General features: G+C 40.9%; 3 protein-coding genes and 1 long non-coding RNA gene across 10 annotated transcripts in view; 2 read left to right on the plus strand and 2 right to left on the minus strand.

Annotated features, from left to right (window-relative positions):
• The first annotated feature begins 2,544 nt into the window (after nucleotides 1-2,544).
• On the plus strand, nucleotides 2,545-4,825 carry junbb (JunB proto-oncogene, AP-1 transcription factor subunit b). The gene has a single exon (XM_083545375.1). It carries the CDS (start codon nucleotides 3,276-3,278, stop codon nucleotides 4,281-4,283), a length of 1,008 nt encoding a protein of 335 aa, XP_083401501.1. The 5' UTR covers nucleotides 2,545-3,275; the 3' UTR covers nucleotides 4,284-4,825.
• Nucleotides 4,826-12,621: 7,796 nt separating this feature from the next.
• On the minus strand, nucleotides 12,622-16,454 carry rtbdn (retbindin). The gene is made up of 6 exons (XM_083545637.1): nucleotides 16,222-16,454; nucleotides 15,445-15,640; nucleotides 15,270-15,357; nucleotides 15,039-15,167; nucleotides 14,504-14,600; nucleotides 12,622-13,461 (listed from the first exon to the last, which is right to left on the minus strand). The coding sequence occupies exons 2-6, from the start codon at nucleotides 15,596-15,598 to the stop codon at nucleotides 13,138-13,140; spliced, it is 792 nt and encodes a 263-aa protein (XP_083401763.1). The 5' UTR covers nucleotides 15,599-15,640; nucleotides 16,222-16,454; the 3' UTR covers nucleotides 12,622-13,137.
• A 3,110-nt stretch (nucleotides 16,455-19,564) lies between these two features.
• LOC310727760 lies at nucleotides 19,565-20,216 on the minus strand. The gene is made up of 3 exons (XR_014534085.1): nucleotides 19,769-20,216; nucleotides 19,675-19,701; nucleotides 19,565-19,641 (listed from the first exon to the last, which is right to left on the minus strand). It is a non-coding gene; the product is annotated as an uncharacterized lncRNA (long non-coding RNA).
• Nucleotides 20,217-24,098: 3,882 nt separating this feature from the next.
• The window catches only part of mast1b (microtubule associated serine/threonine kinase 1b), a 26,082-nt gene continuing 24,605 nt past the window's right edge, over nucleotides 24,099-25,575 (plus strand). For 4 of the 7 annotated variants that reach the window (XM_083543508.1, XM_083543512.1, XM_083543510.1 and 1 more), the window contains exon 1: nucleotides 24,108-24,682. In XM_083543508.1, the coding sequence (XP_083399634.1) occupies nucleotides 24,644-24,682 (39 nt within the window). In that variant the 5' untranslated portion in view covers nucleotides 24,108-24,643. Of the gene's footprint in view, nucleotides 24,683-25,575 lie in introns of all 7 variants that reach the window. The other 3 variants (XM_083543513.1, XM_083543509.1, XM_083543511.1) reach the window with 3 other exon arrangements.

A 25,575-nucleotide genomic window follows, 5' to 3' on the forward strand; every position in this document is an offset into this window, starting at 1 on the left:
ATACTGTACTATACTATTCTATACTATACTATACTATACTATACCATATATTACTATACTATACTGTACTGTACTATACTATACTATACTATACTATACTATACTATACTATACTATACTATACTATACCATATATTACTATACTATACTATACTATACTGTACTGTACAATACTATACTATACTATACTATACCATATATTACTATACTATACTATACTATACTATACTATACTATACTGTACTGTACTATACTATACTATACTATACTATACTATACTATACTATATATTACTATACTATACTGTACTGTACTGTACTATACTATACTATACTATACCATATATTACTATACTATACTATACTGTACTATACTATACTATACTATACTATACTATACTATACTATACCATATATTACTATACTATACTATACTATACTATACTATACTATTCTATACTATACTATACTATACTATACCATATATTACTATACTATACTATACTATACTGTACTGTACTGTACTATACTATACTATACTATACTATACTATACTATACTATACCATATATTACTATACTATACTATACTATACTATACTATACTATACTATACTATACCATATATTACTATACTATACTATACTGTACTGTACTATACTATACTATACTATACTATACTATACTATACCATATATTACTATACTATACTATACTATACTATACTATACTATACTATACAATACAAAACTTAAATTGTATTATACTCTACTCTACTCTACTTTACTCTACTCTACAACCCCATAGTATAGTATCATTTACTGTATTGTACTATACTATACTATACCATACAATATTTTACTATAGTATAGTATAGTATAGTATAGTATAGTATAGTATAGTATAGTATAGTAAATGCCTGATGGCTAATGGCCTTACTTAGTCATAGGAGCTGAACTAATAACCTCCTGGCCACTCTGCTTTTTACACCGCTGTTTTAATTTCGCACTCTAATTTCTCCCACCACTAATCCCTGTATTCATTGTACATAGTGAGGCTGAAAAAACCCCATGGCCTATTTCAGGGAGCTGCATGCAGGCATTCACATGGACATGTACCCACCCACACCCACACCCACACCCACACCCACACACCCACACACAGCTGACTAGGCAGGCAAGTAAACACACGTTGCCTCCCAGGTGTGTTGCCTTGCTGGACTTCTTTAACATCTTTTTTTTCTATCTTTCTTTCTTTTTTGTTGCAAATGCCTTCAAGAAATAAATGTCCCAGCTGTCTGACAGTCCAGACCCGAAAAAAAGATAAATCACCCCTCATCCCAGCTCTGAAAAACCCAGCTACGGGTGCCAGATGAGTCAGGCACTGTTTTTAAAACCAAACACATGACATTGTGCTGAGACTGTAGAGGACTAGCAGAAGCTCCAGAGCTGCACTATTGTTCCTCTGCTCTTAGAAGAGAAAGGAGATACTCTGAGAGGTCTATACTGATCTCTAACATCATCACTGTCCTATTACAGTAAGAGTACGACGATCTGCCTTCAAATAATACTAATCTTTCTAACGGATACCTACATCTTATACCGATGCTTATACTTATTGGAGGTTTTATGTTTCACTAGCAAAGTGCTTAGCGGGTCCTCGATGGTTGATTAGTGAACGCTGTGTGTGATGTATTCACTTATTTGATCAATTATTATATATAATATAAAAATATATTTTAAAAATAATGCTTATAAATAATTATAATTATAATATTATTTATTTTGTTTGTGTGTGAGATATATATATATAAAACTATGTATAAATATTTATATATATTTGGACATGCACTATATGGCAAAATCTGTTGGGACACCTGACTTTTCCAGCCAAATCTGCTTCTTTCACAAACCTGTTCCAGCATGAAAATACACAAAGCCAGCTCTATTAAGATATGCTTTATGGCTTAGATATGGTAGAAGATCTCCTGCTATAGAGCTCCAACCCTTATATATGAATGTATTATATGACGGTGGACGTAATCGTTCCTGTTCTTGCTTTTTATTAGTCTTCTCATCATCACCACCATCATCATCATTCTTCTAGACCCCTATAAATGTAATTAGAGAGTGAAAGCTCCAGCTCTGGTGTAGCTAAGGGAATGTGAAGCTGATCTATTCTGAGTGAATAAATAGCAGTGAGTGCCTCTCTGTGTTCAGAAGTGGAAGTGGGCTGGGCTTCCCGCTTTTCCCACGAACAGGAACTTACTGCGTCGTTATAACCATATTTGGGATGTTTGGACTTCCGACAGGAACTCGTAAGGCTCGAAAGCGGCCACAAGCACGCGCGAGCGCGCACGCACACACACACACACACACACACACACAAACGCAGGTAGAACCAGTTTATTGTGCAATTTGACCCAACTTTCCCTATTGCTGATTTGGCACATTGGAATAGGAGAAAAATTATTAAAAATCTGCCATGCATTCATTTAATCAGATCAACATGTTTAATGATGTCTGAAGGTTACCAAATAAATAAAAGCAGACATTATTTGGAAATTGTTTCTAGATTTCTCTACGCTTAGGATGGTGCTGGTGGTGTAAATCCATTAATCCATTAATTCTGATGATTAATGATGAATTTCACTGCTTTTAATAACGGGCTTTATAAACGCTCGGGGGTTTTATATAGGTATTATAAGCTTATTTGCATTATTTATGCTTTGCTTTTGCTCCTCGCCTCCTTTTCGCCCAGGGGCTTGTTTACAGCCACCGCAGTTCCTGGCAATGACGTCGCGTCGCGTCATTGGAGCGGGCGGGTTCTGTCGTCAGAGCGAGCCCTTCCAGCCAATCAGCGAGCTGCGCGCTTCGTGCTTGTCAGCATAAAAGCGAATGTGGTGGCCGGGAAAAAAGCAATCCATGTGAAGCCCATGGTGAAGATATTCGCAGTGGTTCTGCTGTAATAAATACATCCAGAGAGGAGAGAAAGAGAGAAACAGCAGGAGAAAGAAAAACAAAGAGCGCTGATTTGAGACTTTGCACAGATTTTTGCACGGGATTGTGGACTTTTGTATTATTTGAAGATAACTTTTAAATACTGGGATCTTTCAGATTGGACTCTCAGACTGGACAGTAAAAAGAAGGAGTCAAGTTTATTATTGTTTTTGATATCAGTGTTTTATATATATATTTAATTTTGAGACACCAGCAGTCAGCGCTCACCTGACTGACTCAGGTAAAGAACCCAAAACCTCCTTCAATCTACGCGTCTTATGTCCACAAAAATGGAGACACCTTTTTACCATGACGACTCTTTTCTGTTGGGTTACGGCCACACGGACGCCGCGCTGCACGACTACAAGCTCCACAAGCATCAGCAGCATCAGCAGCAACATCAACAGCAGCAGCAGACCATGAGCCTGAGCAGCCTGAGCGAACCCTACCGCAGCCTCAAGTCCGACTCGGTGTTCCACACGTCTCAGCCGGACGTCGGCTCGCTGAAGCTGGCATCTCCAGAGCTGGAGAGACTGATCATCCAGAACAGTACCGGAGTGCTGACCAGCCCGACACCGCCGGGCCAGTATCAGCTCTACGGCCACCGTTCCATCACAGACGAGCAGGAGGGCTTCGCGGAGGGCTTCGTGAAAGCGCTCGACGAGCTTCACAAGATGAACCAACCCCCGCCCAACGTGTCGATCGGCGCGGGCGGGGTGACGACGTGCTCGGTGGCGGCTCCCTCCGCGTTCAGCTCCGCCCTGCAGCCAGAAGCTCCGGTTTACACCACGCTCAACCCGTTCTGCCCAAACCTCGTCTCATCCACTACAGCCACCCCGAGCTACCCTTCTGCCACCATCAGCTACCTGCCCTCGGCGCACGCTGACGCCCCCACGCACGCGTACTCGAGCCCGCTGTCCGCTGGCGTCCATCCCGCGCAACAGCGCTTCGTGGCGCTCAAGGAGGAGCCGCAGACGGTGCCCGACATGCACAGCAGCGACGGCTCGCCGCCCGTCTCGCCCATCGACATGGAGAGCCAGGAGCGCATCAAGGCGGAGCGCAAGCGCCTGAGGAACCGCCTCGCCGCAACCAAGTGCCGCCGGCGCAAGCTGGAGCGCATCGCGCGCCTCGAGGACCGCGTCAAGGTGCTCAAGACGGACAACGCGGGCCTGTCGACCACCGCCTCGCTCCTGCGCGAGCAAGTGGCGCAGCTCAAGCAGAAGGTCCTGCGGCACGTCAGCAGCGGCTGCCAACTCATGCTGACCAGCAAGATGGAGGCTTTTTGAACAAAAAGCGCGCGCGCACACACAAGACATACAGACACCGCTCTATATTCACTAACACTCAAAACACTGGAAGATGGACCTTCACTTTGAGACGCCACTCGATGGACGGTTCTGAATGAGGTTCTGCTGAGCTTCACGGTAGCTCCACGTCTGCGGTTGCCGGACACCGTTTACAAGCTCGCCGTGAAAGTGAAAGTCAGAGGCGACACACACACACACACACACACTCGAAACACACGTTCTGGAGTCGAGCAGGTTCCAAGAGACTCGAGTGAAACAGGCCAGTAAAGCCTATACTTCATGCCAATGACGTCATCTTTTTTTCATGATAAAGGGAGATTTGTAACGTTTTTAGTAGCTTATGACGTCATTTATCTGATACTGTCATTTTCTAAATGTGTAAATTATTTCGTTGTGTTTTTGGTTTTTGTTTTGTAAGTCAGGTTGATCCCGACTTTACAAATGTCAACAATGTCTCATGTTTACAATGTCATTTTTTTAATTATTTGTTGTTTATTTAAGTAAAAAAATATTGAAATATATCTCTCATGTTTCTGCTGGTCCTTTTTCAAATCTATGGTTCTACAAACCTAAATGAACTTCGACCCAGATCAAATGCACTTCCGGTTGTTATGTAACCGACAGTCCAGATGTTTACACTGTTTCTATTTTTCACGTGTATTTAGTCTTTTCCATGACCATCACATGGTGTTGTTTTCGTTTCTGAATCTCAACACTTATTACTCGAGCCACATTTTCTTTTGGGGGGCGTTAAGGTCTTTCCTATCTACGTCAAACTGCATGTCCTTATATGGGCATTTTTAGGGCTTCTTACGTCACAACTGGGAAGTGTTTGCGCGAAGATCCGCCGCCCACACGCCCACTAAGGTTTCATTTCTCTCCGATGAGCGCACTGGTGGTGAACATGAAGATCTCTGTAGGGGCTGGAAAACAGAGCATAATGAAGCGTTTTCCATCAAAACACCACCACCACTGATGGGGGGGGGGGGGGGGGGGGTATTTATATATAAAAGAAATACTCAGTGGGGAAAATTCTTGTGAACGGAATAAACTTTTAGGTAAAAAACACGAAAAAAATTTAACAACACACACACACACACACACACACACACACACACACACACACACACACACACACACACACACACACACACACACAGCAGAAGGTTCTTGGCTGGACCTTTCCATATCTCCATAATGTTAGTCGCATAAACACCCATTAAATGGTGCTCTGATTTACATGTAGACGACCTTCTGAACATGTTTTTTCCATAAGCATCAGCCTGAAGCCTGAGATACTGAGATACACAGCAGAAGTAATCCTGGTTGAAGATGTCATCTCAAAGACATGGGAAGTACAGACAACAAAAAAAGGCCCAAAATGTACCCCAAATTCATCCCATTCCACAATTTGTCCACATTTGCTTTAATATTTAACCTCCACTTTTTTCGGGGGATCTTCCACTAGATGTTGTGAGGATGTCTGTAAGATTTAATTCATGTAAAGCATATCTTCATGGAGCTGACTTTGTGCACACAAGCGTTTTCATGCTGGAACAGGTTTGGTTTAGGTCCAAACATATTCTATACAATATACAATAATATATCTATCTATACTTTTGTCCTCCTGAGAATGAATGATTCATGCTGGGGTTCCCTCTGTAGTCCTGCATCATGATCTTCATCTAAACACAGTCCATTTCTCTTTAATCCTCGACATTTTGTGGTGTGACAGATTTCACCTCTGACTTATCTCACCGACCCGTTAGCATAAAACATGTGATAAAATAGAGGAACTCAAAATGTCATTTTTGATCTGATAGCTGTAAAAAAAAAAAAAAGAAGAGGAGTCACGTCCTTGGACAGAGAGGTCATGTCCTCACGTCCTCACGTCCTCACGCGTAAAAGGCTGGTGTGAAGGTTAAGCAGGTAGAGTTCAGGGTTAGAGGATTCACTCTAACAGAAAAAACATCTACCCTGTGTATGACCTGAAAAGAAAGGTCACGTGGAGTCAGGGAGGATGAGAAGGTTGGGGTTGTTGGTCCATGAACGCCGGTGGTTCCTCCATGGTTAGATGGAATGTGCGCTTGGAGAGTTTGGATGATCGTTCTGGGGATTTTTTGGTGCGTGTTTGGAAGCTGACGCGTCTGTTTGAAAAGTAGATGAATCCCCCTCTTCCCCCGTGCTCGTGCGCGCTCACACACACACACACACACACACACACACACACACACACACACACACACACACACACACACACACACACTAACCGTCCCCGGCACGGTACACCCACGCGCGCCCACGCTCCGGTTCGGACATTCCTGCGCGGTCCGTCATTTCCCCTTCGCGTGCGTTCAACTTTTGCTGCCAATGTGTCCCCTTTTTATCTCCAGCAACAAACACGTAAAACTCCCCTTACTACCCCTAACTACCCCTAACTACCCCAGATCGTATCTTTTCGTATTGTATTCTATTATATCGCATATCGTCAAAAATATCTAATTGTGACATAAAAAATCTAAATCATATATCCCATCACAAATTCAGTGCAAATGTTAACTTATGATTGGACCTTTTTTTTTAATTAACAAACTTACAATTTTATTGTTTTATATCGTTTCACAATGTATCGTATCGTATCGCATCGTATCATGTTGTATCGCATCGAATAAAATTGTACTGTACCACATCAAATCCCATCGTATCATATTGTATTGCATTGTATCTCATCATCACATGTCGTATCCTATTGTATCATATTACATCGTGTCATAATGTATCGTATATCACATATTGTATCGCATCATATTGTATGACGTCATCTTGTATCACAACGTATCGTATTGGATTGTATAATATAATTTGCATCCTGGCTGATAACGTGAAGGAACCTATGGCACTATTATGGGGGAATTCTGGTCATTGGTGGGGGTGGTTGCATAGATCGGAAGGTGGGCCCCTGAGCAAGGCCCCTAATCCTAAAAAGTTTTCTAAAGGCGTCTGCCAAAGGCTGTACCCATCAGCATTCAAGGCCTCATTTCAATAACACATCAAAAACAAGTAGGTAAATGTTGTGTATTAAATAAACTGCAGAAACACTTGTGGCTCTGAAACGCAGCTTGTTTATTTACGGGAAGATGAAGGTTGGCTTTTATTTCACTCCTTTTTATTCGGTATATAGTTACACAGCTTAGTAAATCTGTGAGCCATTATCAGATCTTTCCACGCTGAGGTCAACGGGGCTTTTTTCTTTTCTTTTTTTTCTAATTCTGAAGTTCTGTTCACATTTTTTTCCAAGCTATAAATACCGGGAATTGTACAAATGTTTCAGCTCGGCTACATTTCAGAGCGTCGTCCTATTGTATCCTGTTACATCCTTTCATAATGTATCGTATATACCACATATCGTATCGTATCGTATCACGTCATATCGTATCACATCGTATCATATTGTATTGTATTGTATCACATCATATTGTATCACATCATATCGTATCGTATCACTTCATATTGTATCACATTATATTATATTATATTATATCGTATCATATCGTATCATATCGTATCGTATCATATCGTATTATATCGTATCGTATCGTATCACTTCATATTGTATCACATCATATTATATTATATCGTATCATATCGTATCGTATCACTTCATATTGTATCGCATCATATTATTTTATATCGTATCGTATCGTATCGTATTGTATCGTATCACATCGTATCGTATCGTATCGTATCGTATCGTATCACGTCACATTGTATCACATCATATCATATCGTATCGCATCGCATCGCATCGTATCGTATCATATCGTATCGTATCGTATCACGTCACATTGTATCACATCATATCATATCGCATCGCTTCGCATTGTATCATATCGTATCGTATCGTATCGTATCGTATCGTATCGTATCGTATCGTATCACGTCACATTGTATCACATCATATCGTATCGCATCGCATCGTATCGTATCGCATCGTATCGTATCATATCACGTCACATTGTATCACATCATATATCGTATCGCATCTTATCGCATCTTATCGCATCTTATCGCATCGCATCGTATCGTATCATATCACGTCACATTGTATTACATCATATCGTATCGTATCGTATCACGTCACATTGTATTACATCATATCGTATCGTATCGTATCACGTCACATTGTATCACATCATATCGTATTGTATCGTATCGTATCGTATCGTATCGTATCGTATTGTATCGTATCGTATCGTATCACGTCATATTGTATCACATCATATCACATTGTATTGTATTGCATCATATCATTTGCACCCTGGTTGATAACATGAAGGAACCTATGGCACTATTATTGGGGAATAAAAACACAACCAACTCATGTGTCTCTGTGGAAACGATGCGATTAAACATCACGGTGCCTGTAAACGCTGTTTGGGTGGAATGTTATTCAGCGTAGGTTTACAATGAACATCTCACAGCAACATCTCAGTCCGTTTCAGCAGTTCTTCCTTTTCCTCTCAGAGTTTGTTTTACTAAAGGTCAGCTGGGAATTTCCAAACACATTCAGGTATACTTCAGCCCACACGCTGTCCATCTGACCTTTGACCTGAAACAGATGGGCTGAGGGATTTTTTTTTTTGTTAGTTCACTTCTGCTTCATTGCTTGAGACAGAAAACCACATCAAACACACATCATGAACTTGGCCACAGATTTGCACTGCTGCTCCAGTTTCCATCCATGATCATGTTTCTTTAAGGGTATTTTTTTTATTTTCCTTTGGAAAAATGAACACACTCCCACTTCAGCTTGTTTTTGTGAATCCCGTGCACTTCACACTACTGCCTCTTGAACTGTAGTTTTTTTTTTCTGTAGCATATTAAAAAAGGATCCAAGTGGAGCACTGTAATGGAAAGACTTCAAAAGTATTGGGACACCTGATGTGCTTCTTCCTCAAACTCTTGTCTGTCTGCTGAAGCATGCAATTTTTCCCTTCGCTCAAACTACGAGATCCAAACCTGTTCCAGCATGATGATGCCCAGCTCCATGAAGATCTGCTTTACATGGGTTGGAAGTGTGTGGAAGATCTCCTGCTATAGAGCGCCAACCATAATAAACACCTTTGGGATGAATGTGAATGCTGACTGCTCCCCAGGCTTCCTCACCATCTCACCTACATTAATAGCTGAATCTCTACAAGTCTAGTGAAACATCTTCCAGGGAGAGTAGAGGTTCTTATAACAGAAATGAGGACTAAATGTGGGATAAGATGTTCAAAAAGATTTACAATATTTGCTAAAAGTCACTAATAAGTTGTTATTATATTATATTGCATTACTATAAATTACTATATTGTTACTATAGAAACGATGATGTACGTAATAGAAAGCGAATTACCGCCTCCTGACCAATCAGAATCCAGAATTCGGCATCGCCGTAGTGTAACAGTAATAAAGTAAAACTACAACCGCTGTGTGTTTATGTGCATCTGAAGGCACTTCCTGTGCAGAGGAAGCAGCTGTAGTTACCACTTCCTGGATGGGTTACACCAGACCTCGTTTTTACATCACAAAGCATTTTCCTTTATTCTAAAAGGTATTTGTTTAATACCAGACAGACGTCAGAAGGTGGGCTTGGAAGCATCGTGCCTACACATGCATTCCCACACGCACTCAAACACACACACACAAACACACACACACACACACACACACACACACACACACACACACACACACACACACACACGCAAGCAAATGTACACCGAGGGATCTTCTATGATGCAGATGCTGACGACAGAAGGTGATGGTGGGCTCAGTCTCCCCACTCGCATTCAGACCAACTTGGGTTTTCTCTCTCTCTCTCTCTCTCTCTCTCTCTCTCTCTCTCTCTCTCTCTCTCTCTCTCTCTTTCTCTCTCTCTCTCTCTCTCTCTCTCTCTCTCTCTCTCTCTCTCTCTCTCTTTCTCTCTCTCTTTCATTCTCCACTCACCTCCGTCACACTTTCATCCCACCTCTCTCTCTCTTTCTCTCTTTTTCGCTCTCTTTCTCTCTCACTTGTTTTGTCTCCATTTACCTCATACTTTCTCCATCCCACCTCCATCTCACACTCTAAATCCTACCCTTGCCCTTCCATCCCACCTTCTCTCTTAACCTTATGAATTTTCTGCCCACCTTCAGATCTGAAGCACGCATTAGCACACACACACATAAAAAAAATAAAATAAAAAAAAACACAATCAAACTCCGAGATCTTTTCGCACGTTGCTCAGGGATTATTATCCCACCAGCATTGCTTTCTTTTCTGCTGGATAAGAAGGTGTTTCACACACGTTATTGACTTTCATGGCCTCTATGTAGCTCGGTTTGGACTTCTCATGCTTCAATGGGCTTTGAAAGCTGGTAATATCGTGCACCAGAAGATGCACCACAGACACTGGCACAGACGTGGTAGGTCATCGTTTTTCGAAACATCTGTCACAAGCAGGTTTCTGAGGAAACCCCCCTGGAGACCAACATAAAAGCCATGAAAATGTCAAATCTTGAACACATCAATGTGCAGAACTCCCCTAATACCTCAGATGTGAAATATACCATGCAACTACATGCCAGGAACCCACCCCTAAAGATAGCCCATGACATCAGCACAACTGAACTTTACAGATCTTATACGCTACAACTAACACAGTTTGTGGACACCTGACCATAACACTGGTATGTTAATTGTCCCCATTTGCTGTAATAAGGTCCACTCTTCTGGGCAGATGTTCCACTAGATTCTGTGGATATGTGTGAGATGTCTTTCAGCCAGGTACTATCAGGTACTGATGTAGGTGAAGTGAGGAGGCCTGGAGTGCAGTCACATTCATCCTAAAAGTGTTCAATAGAGTTTATAGCAGGAGATCTTCCACACACTTCAAACCCATGGAAAACAGATCTTCATGGAGCCTTCATTTGTCATGCTAGTTCAAGCTTGCGCATCAAAAGACATCCTGTACAATTGTGTGCCTTCAAGTTTGTGATAAAGGTTTGGAGAAGACGCACATATGGGTGGAGAAGTCCGGTGTTTTAATTCTTTTGTCCATTTATTATCAAATTTGTTGTTTAGGCTACAAACACTAACACTAGCTAACTAGCATACTGAATATATTAGCACAGTGGGTTTTCTATATCATTTCTGAAGCTGAAACTCGTTGATCCAAACCAAAACATGGGACTGGAAAGCACACTGGAGGGAATGTTGAATATTCTGTGCTTCCTGACCTAATACTACTAAAATTACTCCTAAACTCATTAATATGAGCTAACCATCAACGCAGTACATGCTAGCACAATAATAGTTCATTAGATGGAGGAACACTGATGTTAAAGGCTAAACTGCCCTTAAATTGTCCCTGAAACGCTATAACTGAGGTGTTCTGCTCTGTAGAAGTGTATCTTCTACATCAAGTGTAGTTAATCTGATGAAACATGCTTGACTTTGGAAAGTTCCTCCTTTATCTCATGATTAGCTTCTAGCTTAGATCAAAGTGTCTTGAGGAGGTTTCACAATAAAAGTTAATCATGTGCCCTAGTAAGAGTAAATAACAGTAAAGGGGAATTTTATTAAATTGTGTTGTGAAATTGTGTGTTTGTGTGTGAGGGCGCCCGTTTATTTACACAATCCAACACCGCCACCTTATGGCGCATTTATGCTACAACATAAAGTGTGAAGGTTCTACTTTCAGTCCAATCTCGATGTTCGTCTACTTTCTGCACTTCCTGTGTGGTTTGTATCAATCCTATTAATAACAAAAACTAACTCGAGATGATGGCTAATGATAATGACGTCATCGTTTCTACCAGAACTTCTCATGCAGGTTTAAAATCAAGAACCAGGAAGATGGATTTGGACTGTGATTTACATAAACAGTCTGCTCCAATGGCTTGCAATTAGCATGACTTTCATGGACTTTCATGCTGAACCTCAACAATGATGATACAATAATGAATGGACATTCAGTGTCACCCAGATTAGGATAAACCTGGTTTCTGTCAAGGGTCCTTCCTCATATATTCTAGATTTTTTTAATGTGGCTCAGGGGAAACAATATTCAAGAGCACAAAGGAGATCAGGCAGTGATGATGTGAATGATGCCTCCAGTTCCAGTTTCACCATCCTAGTGGTGTTCAATGTGGTTTAGAAAGTCAGGGCTTTGTGCAGGACTCTGAAGTTCTTCCACGTCAATCTTCATTCCCACCACCCGTGTCTTTACAGATCTCACTTTCTTTGAGTTCCTGTGAAAGGAAATTGTACTTCTATAGCATTAAAAAATAAAAAACATTCGACACCATTGTGTGCTTCTTTATTACTTCGTGGTAACAATTTCAGCATGATGTCCAACGGGTGCACATACTTTTGCTCCTCTGATGTATACACAGATGGTGTGTGTATGTGAATGGTTTTCTCAATGCTCTAACCGCTTTATGTTGGAGTGATAAAAGGGAAGTAGACAGGAAGTGAACAGGAAGTGTGATGTCTAAGAATAACACGAATGAGCAAACGCTTGATAATAGATTTAGAATCAGATTTTGAGATCAGACAGAATTAACAAGGTGGCTTATAAAAACTCGAGAGAGTAAGAACATTTATGAGGAAAGTAACAATGTGACCTAAAACACAGGTATTTGAAATAACAGGCCATCGTTCTACAAAATCTATTCTAGAATGAGTCATTTTTACGACTCATGAGTCGATTGAGTAAATCTACTCTCTGCTAGATGGTTCAGGACTTTCTACATTAATGCCATGATTCAGGATTTAAAAGATTCCAAAAGTTTAAATGAAGGACTCTCTAGAAGCCGCTCCCGCTGCCCTCCGAGTCGTGTACGCCGGGAGCCGAGCGCTTGTGGAAAACCGACTTGATGTGATTCTTTTGCCCATGCTGGGGTGCTGAGGCTGAACTGTGAATGCAAATGGTGTTTCCATGGTGTTTGGTGGTGTCCAACTCATCTGGGCTAGCTTTCTGTCCTCTCAGAGCTGCTATGACTTCACGGTCTGAGGCGGTGAGGTTCAGACATCCACAGCTGTGATCGCTGGCCAATGCAGCTTCATCCTCCAGTGTCATTAAGGCGTCACCCCAGAGGCTCTCGCAGAGGTCTCGGCCATGCTGGTACATCTGTATAGGGAGCACACACACACACACACACACACACACACACACACACACACACACACACACACACACACACACACACACACACACACACACACACACACATAGTAACTAACTGTTTATGTTGCAACACTTTCAGGACACTAATGCATTGAGATCATCATCATCTCCCTCTGGCTTTTTAATATAGTGTTGGAGAGAGAAAGACATGATTTGACAAGGTTTTTTTCTTCAAAGACAGAGCTGTGTGTGTGTGTGTGTGTGTGTGTGTGTGTGTGTGTGTGTGTGTGTGTGTGTGTGTGTGTGTGTGTGTGTGTGTGTATGTGTGTGTGTGTAGATCATGTAATGTGAACGCAGAGTGTCTGTGTGTACACATCTGGTTGTCAGTGTTCATTCGTCACCATGCCACATTGTCTATTTCTGTATTTTACATCAAACACTTAGGCTCACTAAAATGCTGAAATGTCCTCTGTGTGTGTGTGTGTGTGTGTGTGTGTGTGTGTGTGTGTGTGTGTGTGTGTGTGTGTGTGTGTGTGTGTGACAGAGAGAGAGAGAGAGAGAGAGAGAGAGAGAGAGAGAGAATAATTGCTGCTTAAACATTAAAATAGGATAATATTTTATAATTTGAAACTGCATCCATCTATCTATCCATCCATCCATCCATCCATCCATCCATCCATCCATCCATCCACACACACACCGATTCATCCATCCATCCATCCATCCATCCATCCATCCATCCATCCATCCATCCATCCATCCATTCATATTCATACATCCATTTATCCATCCATCCATCCATCCATCCATCCATCCATCCATCCATCCATCCATCCATCCATCCATTCAGTTTAATGTAACAGGTGAAACCACTAACAATCATCATCCCTTTTACTCTTTACTTTTGTCCATCCCTTCCACCCTACATCCCCCTGTCCATCTCTCCATCTCTTCATCCCCCTCTCGATCCCTACACATGTGAAACCAGTATAATTTCCTGCTACATCATGGATTCAGGTGTGTACAGGAGCGTTGATGTTGGTACCTGCTGATATGGTATGCAGTTGCCGGTGCAGTTTTGTCCTGTGGGGTCGTTGGTCCAGTCTCGAGCACACGTAAGATCTGATTTACAAACTTCATACCTGAGGAGCACAGACACTGCTCAGGACGAGGGTTGGTATTTTACAGTTTTAAAAGACTGTAAAATACTTTGTAAGAAGTTCTACATGATGACATCGTAAAAATGCAGCCTCTGATTGGTGCCTACTCAGTATTTTGCTCAGACTTGAGTTCAGAACAGAAAATTTATGGAAAAGGGTGATGAAGGTCAAAAACGTGCAGCTGCCAGCTTTCAAATATGCGTCCGATGTTCCATAAATAAATATTTGACTGCTAAATATTGTATATTAATTGAAGTAGCTGCATGACACATAATATATTGTTAAATTTATGATTAAAAATCAAATGATTAATTAGTTAAAAACTAAATAGGGGCAGTGCTGGGATTTGATCTCACAATCTTTTTTTTTAAGTAGTTTAGCTTTCAGTGCATTTTGTGATTGAGGTGGGCGTGGTCTCACCAGTCTCTACAGAAGCTGTGGCATAGAGGCAATGCCCTGAGGGAGGAGCCATGCTGAGGGTATGGCCAGTATGTGGCATCAGGAGAACAGCGGTAAAAACAGATGACTCTCTTCAAGAACTGCTCACACCTAGAAAGAAAGAGAAAGAGAAAAAGTATTTATTACTCATACTTACAATGTCCATCAATGGATTTTGACCCTCATTTAGCAGATGATATTTCTGACACTTACTGTGGACTGAGAGTCCCACACCTGTCCCATGATACACCAGCAGGAGAAGCACTAAGGTCCTCAATGTCCTGCTCCGAGCAACAAGCATCTAAGAAAATTATATTTATTAACATTTGATCCAAAGCAGCTCCAATACAAACTGTGTGAGCTCTTTTATATAAAAGCATTGACTCACTCTCCATGTACAGTGCGCATTCTTTAATATTGGGCTCCGGACTGGGCATGGATTTGTGACGTCCATCCTGAAGACACACCCTCTCTCTGCACCAAGCCAACGCAACCAGAACACTTGCCCCATAGGCAAAGACGAGCGCTAAGGGACGGACCATTTCACCAAGAGGATGGAGGCCAAGATAGACTTGGTGTGTTACCTTGGAGAGTTAAAACACGTAAAACACACGTCAATCAGGATATGATCTGTTACGTTCTGTGTTAGAGTAGAAATGGGGTTAATGTAAAAACACATTGGAGTAAAAGTGGGGTAAATAATGAGATTTTAGGATAAAATTGGGTAAATAAAAGCGTTAGTTTAAATGAGAGGTAAACAAAGAGATGTTAGGATAATAAATGGGGTAAATAACAAGATATTGAGATAGGAATGGGGTAAATAAAGACATTTTACAGTATAAATAAGTAAATAAAAATATAGCAATATAAGGGTGAGGTAAATAAAGAAATATTAGGGTTCCAAATGGGTAAATAAAGAAATATGAGAGTAAAGGTGGGGTAAATAATGAGATATTAGGGTTCAAAATGGTTAAATAAAAAGAAATTAGGGTAAAGATGTGGGCAATATGGAGCTCTTAGTGTAAGAATGAAGCAAATCATGAGATATTAGAGTAAGAAAATGGTAAATAGAGACATATTAGGGAAAAAGGTGGGGTAAATAAAGATATGTTTGGGTAAAGAAGGGGGGGGGGGGGGGGTAGGTACTGGTGTAAAAATATCATACCTGAGTTCTGTATTTGGGTTTTACTGAAGGTTTCCTTTTTTCTATTCCTCTGCTGCGACTGCGATGCTGGACTTTCAGCTGTCTGTGTGTCTCTGACCCAGTAGAGGACAACAACAATAACACACTCCCTCATTCACACACACACACACACACACACACAAACACACACACACACACACACACACTCCCTCTCTCTCTCTCTCTCTCTCTCTTGCTCTCTCGCTCACACACACACACACACACACACACACACACACACACACACACACACACACACAAACACACACACACTTCCTCTCTCTTGCTCTCTCGCTCACACACTCTCTCACACACTCTCTCACACACACACACACACACACACACACACACACACACACACACACACACACACACACACACACACACACACACAAACTCGCACGCAAACAGAGATTTGGTAGGTTGGTAATTCTGGAAACAGCTCTCGTAGCCTTTGTTGAGTTAAGTGCCCTTGATGATTACAGAGAGAACTGCCCCAGGTGCTGCTGACTCACATCAAGTCTGAAACAAACCCAACTACGTCCCACATTTTCACACCTACAGTGATTATATAAGTCCTGGACTGAAGTGGACACAGTGAAGTATTTAGTTCAGTGCTGAAAGCATCCTGAATGTAGATAAATGTAAATAAAGAGATGTTACGGTAAATATGGGGTAAATAAAAATATTTTTAAGGGTTAAAATGGGGGTAAATAAAGAGATATTAGAGTCTGTATATCTATCTATCTATCTATCTATCTATCTATCTATCTATCTATCTATCTATCTATCTATCTATCTATCTATCTATCTATCTATCTATCTATCTATCTATCTATCTATCTATTCATCTATCTATCTATCTATCTATCTATCTGTCTGTCTGTCTGTCTGTCTGTCTGTCTGTCTGTCTGTCTGTCTGTCTGTCTGTCTGTCTGTCTGTCTAGCTATCTAGCTATCTATCTATCATTTACTGAAAACAAGATCTCCTCTGTGCTAAAAACATTAGAAAACTTGTCTGACACTGGCGTCTTGTTCCTTGTCAACATCCACACGTGACTGTAAAATCCATTGTAAGAACGAGTGCACTGATATAAACCTGTACATCCGTCAGATCCGCTAATAGAAACAATGAGCCAAAACCTTCTGACCAATCAGAGTCCAGAACTCAACTCCGGACCTCGTGTTCTTGCTAATGGATGATGTAAGAGTTAATTATGTAGTCAGTGGAGGAGATTTAGGATTCCGACACTGCTTATGGGACAAAACACAAATTTGCCCAGTTTAATCTCAGAGAAACAAAAACAAGTGGATTTTGCTTAATGGAATCGCAGCCAGTCTGGAATCTGTGTCGATTTTTTCAGCACAACAACAACAACAACTGTTTATCAGCATCCATGTCTGAAATGGTATAAACAATTTACACATAGTTCAAATCTCCACATACTCAGTTTTAGGCCTGATTCTATTTTACCCCGATTATTCTAGACTAAATCACCTGATAAACAATAAATTTCATGAAAATACCATGTAATGTACATACAATTAATTAAGCAGTGGTGGTCCATCAGGGCCAGCAAAGCCTTCTCTGCAGGCCTGAACATTATCAGAAGCACTGACGTACATTTACAAACTAAATTCTAATATTTGTTACACGGAATTGTATTAATTTATTCCCAACAATTTATTCTCTTCATTTTGAAACGTTTCTCTCGGCTGATTTTTTGTCCAATCAGATTTCATCCTCTATGTGCTCCCATGTCAATCTAATCTGCCCAGGGCCTTCAGAATCAGTACTGCTGGCGGATGAACCTTAGACTATATTAGCAACGGGTCTGTATCTTTAACCAATCAGATTTCAGATTCTCCTTACAGGGCAGCTCACTGGCCCAGAATAGCAGCAGCATTTTTCTGTCTTCTGATTGGTTGGTCAGAGGGAAACTGTTACAGCCGAGTTCGACTGGCAAAACACGTGTGTAGCGCTGCACATATTAATACATCAGAGTTAGACTTTTATGCTTAGGGAGGAAAATAAATTGATTTGGTTTTGTACAAACTTACAAATACATTTTCAAGGCGGACTTTTCCAGAAAAGCTAGACATCGTGAGGAGAGGTCGGCCAACCCTGAAGCTACAGCTTCACTAAACCTTCAATACACCTTCACTAAATCTTCACTACACCTTAATTACACCTATACTACACCTTCACAACACCTTCACTAAATCTTTACTACACCTTCACTACACTTTTACTACAACTTCACTACACATTCACTACACCTTCACTACACATTCACTAAACCTTTACTACACCTTCACTACACTTTTACTACACCTTCACTAAATCTTTACTACACCTTCACTACACTTTTACTACAACTTCACTACACATTCACTACACCTTCACTACACATTCACTAAACCTTTACTACACCTTCACTACACTTTTACTACACCTTCACTAAATCTTTACTACACCTTCACTACACCTATACTACACCTTCACTACACATTCACTACACCTTCACTACACCTTCATTACACCTATACTACACCTTTACTACACCTTCACTTAATCTTTACTACACCTTCACTACACTTTTACTACACCTTCACTAAATCTTCACTACACCTTCACTACACCTATACTACACATTCACTACACCTTCACTAAATCTTTACTACACCTTCACTACACTTTTACTACAACTTCACTACACATTCACTACACCTTCACTACACATTCACTAAACCTTTTCTACACCTTCACTACACTTATACTACACCTTCACTAAATCTTTACTACACCTTCACTACACCTATACTACACCTTCACTACACATTCACTACACCTTCATTACACCTATACTACACCTTTACTACACCTTCACTAAATCTTTACTACACCTTCACTACACTTTTACTACACCTTCACTAAATCTTCACTACACCTTCACTACACCTATACTACACATTCACTACACCTTCACTACACCTTCACTAAATCTTCACTACACCTTCACTACACCTATACTACACATTCACTACACCTTCACTACACCTTCACTAAATCTTCACTACACCTTCACTACACCTATACTACACATTCACTACACCTTCACTACACCTTCACTAAATCTTCACTACACCTTCACTACACCTTTACTACAACTTCACTACACATTCACTAAATCTTTACTACACTTTTACTACACCTTCACTACACATTCACTACACCTTCACTACACCTTCACTAAATCTTCACTACACATTCACTACACCTTCACTACACCTTCACTACACCTTTACTACAACTTCACAATACCTTCACTACACCTTTACTACACCTATACTACACCTATACTACACCTTGACTACACCTTTACTACACGTTCACTAAACCTTTACTGCACCTTCACTACAGCTTTACTGCACCTTTACTGCACATTCACTACACCTTCACTAAACCTATACTACACCTTCACTACACCTTCACTAAACCTTCATTAAACCTTTACTACACCTTCACCTACCCCAATACTCCTGAATGTCATGCAAAATAATAAAATGGGAAATATCTGAAGTAGCTTGATGTGGTGTTCTGTGTTACAGTAGAACCTCGTGCATATGTGGAATGGTTTCCCTCATCCTGGTGAGCTTACAGTGAAACAGTGGTGAAGGTCAGTAATCCTGTGCATTAGCACGTCTGCAGTCTTGTGGCACAGCGCAACCCAGATACGATGGCGCTGTGGGAAACAAGGGGCTGAAACACAGCCTTCAGAAAGGAGCCTTAGCAAAAGTCTAATCCATTTATGGCTACATAACCCCTTCTATCAGTTCTGATGAGAATCCAACACAACCAGGACAACCGACTTTCCTAGACATATATCGTTTATTTTGTTGGAGGCAAACAATTGTAGAAGACGTCTTTGGATACAGTAAAATGAAATCTTCCCTTTACTTGAACTAGGAGACTCAGAACTGTTCCAGCATGACAATACCAACGTGTATTGAAGATCTCCTGCTATAGATCTCCAGCCCTATTGAACTCTTTTGGGATGAATTGTTCATGCTAGCTGCACCCCAAACCTCCTCACCTCACCTACATCAGTACCTGACTTTACTAACAGTCTTGTAGAAATCTTACACAAATTTCCACAAAATCTAGTAATCTTTTATGTAACAAGACGAGATCAAAAATCAGATCTAAGGTTCAAAACCAGGAATTGTTCGATGGGAAAGTGAACACAACCTTCACTACAAGCATTTGCTAGATTCCACTATTGTCCTGTTAAGATAAACAGTTACATAAATCATTCAGTGTTGGTTATTATGCCTGAGGACTTGACCCTCATACCCGGTTTATGTTCAGGATAAGAGGGAGGGAACACGGACAACATCACCGTTTGCACATTTAAACAGGAACAATGCCGTCCTTTGTGTACACGCTATTCAGGGAACCCGTAAATAAAAGACCTGGGCCTCGGTTTTCATCCTAACTCACAATGTTCTTACATCCTGAGAGCTTCACAGGAACGTGTTCAGGAGTTTAGAAGAAGCATTACATATATTAAACTGGTGGTAGAACAAAACACTATACAACAAGATATGGAAATTAAGAGCTTCATGCTTGAGAATCATTTCATGTGACCAGGTTATAACAATTCTGCAAAGAAAAGTGCACCAAAATCCCTCCTCTAAGGTGTGAAAGACTTGCTGCCGGTTATCGCAAATGCACGATTGCAGTTGTTCCCTCCACACAACCAGTTATTGGGAGCAATTACTTTTTCACATTGGGCTAAGCAGGTTTGGGCAGCTTTTTTTTTCTCCTTTCATAATTGAAAAATTATCATTTAAAAAGTTTTTAGTATTTTCTCAGGTTATTTTTGTGTAATAATAAAATTTGCTTTGTGACCTGAATCATTTAAGTGTGACAAATACGCACATATCCGAAATATGCTTTTCACAGCACTGTATAACCAAAACTTTGCGCATTTTATATATAAATATATACATAATATAAATATTTATAAAATAAATACAATTAAATACAATACATATATAACATTTAGAAAAAAAGAGAATAAATGTCAATGTTTTATTTTTTATATATATGAGAATATATTTAAATTCTATTTTTTATATATTTATTATTATTTATAAATGTTATATAATTAAATATATATATATATATATATAAATAAGCTGTACATTTCAATGTGTTTAATTTTTATTATTATTATTATTTTTTTATTATTATTATTATTATTATTATTATTATTATTATTTGAATTAATTAATTAATTTATTTATTTGTTTGTTTATTTATTTTTATTCTTATTTTATGCCCAGTCATTCCCTTCACCAGTGTTTATTCTCGTAAATATTTAAGGACTGGATGTTATAACACGGTTGCTCCTCACTGTGTCACTCTCCTTCTGCTCCTGCTGGAACATCAACCCCCTCAACTCCACCTCCATCAGCAGGAAAACAGACAGAGATCCTCTCTGAACACTGACGATTCATCTACTGCCATTTATTTCTATTATATCATTACAAAATGCTTTAAAAAAGTATCTCAGAGAAAATATTTTTTATTATGCCTTTTGTTTTCTGACTTATTTGAGTCTCTGTCTTTTGGTGTTTGACTCTTGACTTGTCTTTTGGTCTGTGAGTCTTATTTGGTCCCAGTCTTTATGTTTTTGACTCTTGGTGAGTCTCTGTCTTTTGGCTTGTTACTTTTGGCGAGCCCAAGACTTATGGACTAGTCTCAGCTTTTATCTATTTGTCTCCTAGCTTGTCCCAGTCTTTAGGTCTTTGACATTTGGTTACTCCAAGTCTTTAGATCTATGATTTTTGTCTAGTCTCAGATTTTTTTGTTAGTTTGTTTCTTTGCTAAGGATTCTTGATTTGTCACAGTTGTTTGTTGTTGTTTGGGTGTCCCCCTGTGTTTTAGGATTGGACTCCAGGTTTGTCTCTGCGTCTGTGATGCGTCATTAAAGTCAGCAAATAGTTTTAGTTTGATCTCAGTGTTCAAGGTTTAAGTTATTTTTCTTTTAGTTTCAGTTTCAGACTTCTGTTTTGTCTCTGTGTTTAGGGATCTAAAGCACGGTTGAGTATCTGACTCATGATTAGTCGTAGTCTTCATTGTTTTAGCTTCAGTTTCTGGCCGTTTTCAGTGTTTACAGCCAATTTTTTATTCAATTTTAGGATTTCTCAGGACTTGTATTTGAGACCAGATATGTTCTACACTATTAATCATCTCTACATTGAATTTAAAACCTCACACTTTAACATAATGTGAGTCTCTTGAGTCCACGGTTGTGACTCACAGTGCTCATACCCAGGGAGTGTTTAGAGAAGATTATGGCACAATTTCAAGCAGCTTGATTTGACATGTCTGATGATGGTTTCAGAAAGAATGAGGGATTGAACCATCTGCTCTCACTGGTTCCTACTGTTTTTCCCCACAGCGAGAATAAGATCTGTTTTTGTTGTTGTGGTTTGTTTTACATGTAGAGACTTCTGACCTTTGTTGTTTTGTGTCAGAAATTTTCTTTCTGGTCACACTTCTCTCTTTCCATCTGTCTGACTCTCTGTGAGTCGGTGTGAAAGACAAGGTTTGTTTTATTTCGTTATTATCTTCTCGTAACCAAACAAGAAACGACTACGTCATTCAGGATCTGGTCTGCAAATGATCTCATCTCTTCTGTTTTACCATTTTCAGCCATACTGTGTGCTTACTCCATTCTTCACTGGGTTGCCAGGTCCACTTGACATAATCAACTCTATGTGCTGCTTTTCCAGATTACAGGCCGTGAGTGTGAAACTACAGCACCATACATAATTTATACCAGAAACCAGGAGACAAACCACAAAACAACTATAAACAAGAGAAAAAGAGAGAGACAGACTGAGAGAAAGAGAGACAGAGGGAGACAGACAGATACAGTGTCAGACAGACTGATACAGATAGAGAGAGAGACAGACTGAGAGAAAGAGAGACAGAGGGAGACAGACAGATACAGTGTCAGACAGACTGATACAGATAGAGAGAGAGACAGACTGAGAGAAAGAGAGCCAGAGGGAGACAGACAGATACAGTGTCAGACAGACTGATACAGATAGAGAGAGAGACAGACTGAGAGAAAGAGAGCAAGACAGACAGACAGATACAGATACAGATACAGATAAACAGAGAGATAGAGAGAGAAAGACAGACCGAGAGAGGGGCAGACAGACAGATACAAAGACAGACAGACAAAGACAGATACAGACAGACAGAGAGGTAGAGAGAGACAGACAGCCTGACAAAAAGACAGACAGACAGAGACAGACAGAGACAGACAGATACAGAGAGAGATATGGACAGAGAGAGAGAGACACAGACAGACAGACAGACCGAAACCAAGAAAGACACAGACACAGAGATAGAGAGAGACAGACAGAGACAGACAGATACAGAGATAGAGAGAGACAGACAGAGACAGACAGATACAGAGATAGAGAGACAGACAGACAGAGACATACAGACAGAGACAGACAGGCAGAGACAGACAGATAAAGAGAGACAGACAGACAGAGACAGACAGATACAGAGATAGACAGACAGACAGATACAGAGATAGACAGAGAGACAGACAGACAGAGACAGACAGATAGACAGACACAGACAGACAAATACAGAGATAGACAAAGACAGACAGAGAGACAGACTGACACACAGAGACAGACGCAGACAGACAGACAGACAGACAGACAGGCAAAGACAGACAGACAGACAGGCAGAGACAGACAGACAGACAGAGACAGTCCTTCTCATTGTTCTCTCTCTACATAAAAAGAGTGGAGGAGCGGAGGGGGCGCGCGAGCGAATCAGCTGAGCGCGAGGAGGAGACACTCACTGCTGCCGACATCACTACTGCAACAACGGGACACACACACACACACACACACACACGCGCACTTCGTTTTTAAAAAGCGCGTGCGATCCGTTTGCATGTGTTTTAACGGGACGGTTATCGAGCGCTCGCGACTCGAGTGAAGGAGTGAAGAAGTGCCGTTATTTTTCCGTTACAGGAAGCAGAGAATTTGGACCGGTTTCCTCATTTCCGTCCTAAAGGTCTTTGATGTGGCTGTTAGCTAACGGCTAAAACAGAAGGGGGAAGGAAACCGGAACACCGGGATGCGACAGGGCGAGCAGTGATGCGCGCGGGGTTATAAATATCGTGTAGGGACGCGGTGATAATCCGGTAACCGGGATGTGGAACCGGACAGCAAGGAGATGATTTGACATCAGAGCTGTTCGAGCTGTAGTGGAATGAGGAGCTTTCCGGTGTCGAGTTAAACACACCGGAACCGTTTACCAGCCACCCTTCATTCCCACAATCATCCGGGTCCGAACATGGACGATACCGGCATCATCCGGCGCAGGAGGCTGCAGGTGAGAACATCAGTCATCAGTCAGCTCTCATTTTATTACCAGCTTTTTTACCTTTATTTTATTTCTCCAAAAGCATCTCACAGGATCTCGTTTTTCTCTCCGGTCTTTTACTTCGGGGGTTGAGGAACCTCATGTCCATTTTCATTTTCAGTGTCGGTTTACATTTATAATAATACTGTTGATTTACATGTTGGCGTTAAACTGTGAATATGCAAATATAAAATACAAGGAACCTGGCTGTCAGGATTCAGACTGTCAGGCATCAGGCTCTTACACATCAGGCTGATAGGCATCATGCACCAGGCTGATAGGCATCATGAACCAGGCTGATAGGCATCATGAACCAGGCTGATAGGCATCATGAACCAGGCTGATAGGCATCATGCACCAGGCTGTCAGGCAGTATACACCAGGCTGATAGGCATCATGAACCAGGCTGATAGGCATCATGCACCAGACTGTCAGGCATCATAACCAGGCAGTCAGGCATCATGAACCAGGCTGTCAGGCATCATACACCAGGCTGTCAGGTATCATGAACCAGGCTGTCAGGCATCATACACCAGGCTGTCAGGCATCATACACCAGGCTGTCAGGCATCATGAACCAGGCTGTCAGGCATCATACACCAGGCTGTCAGGCATCATGAACCAGGCTGTCAGGCATCAGGCTCTTACACATCATGCTGATAGCCATCATGAACTAGGCTGTCATGCATCAGGCTGTCATGCATCATGAATCAGGCTGTCATAGATCAGGCTGTCATGCACCACACACCAGGCTGATAGGCATCATACACCAGACTGTCAGGCATCAGGCTGTCAGGCATCATGAACCAGGCTGATAGGCATCATGAACCAGGCTGTCATGCACCATCCACCAGGCTGTCAGGC

Source organism: Silurus aristotelis, assembly GCF_946808225.1.
Source record: "Silurus aristotelis genome assembly, chromosome: 6".
NCBI lineage: Eukaryota > Metazoa > Chordata > Actinopteri > Siluriformes > Siluridae > Silurus > Silurus aristotelis.

What these genes read in the sequence shown, in the direction of transcription:
- rtbdn (XM_083545637.1), bottom strand. Translation starts at nt 15,598, where the DNA reads ATGGTCCGTCCCTTAGCGCTCGTCTTTGCCTATGGGGCAAGTGTTCTG. An exon ending in ATGCGCACTGTACATGGAGA is followed by an intron (nt 15,358 to 15,444) that starts GTGAGTCAATGC and finishes TAATTTTCTTAG; the next exon opens with ATGCTTGTTGCTCGGAGCAG. An exon ending in TGTGGGACTCTCAGTCCACA is followed by an intron (nt 15,168 to 15,269) that starts GTAAGTGTCAGA and finishes CTTTCTTTCTAG; the next exon opens with GTGTGAGCAGTTCTTGAAGA.
- junbb (XM_083545375.1), top strand. Translation starts at nt 3,276, where the DNA reads ATGTCCACAAAAATGGAGACACCTTTTTACCATGACGACTCTTTTCTG.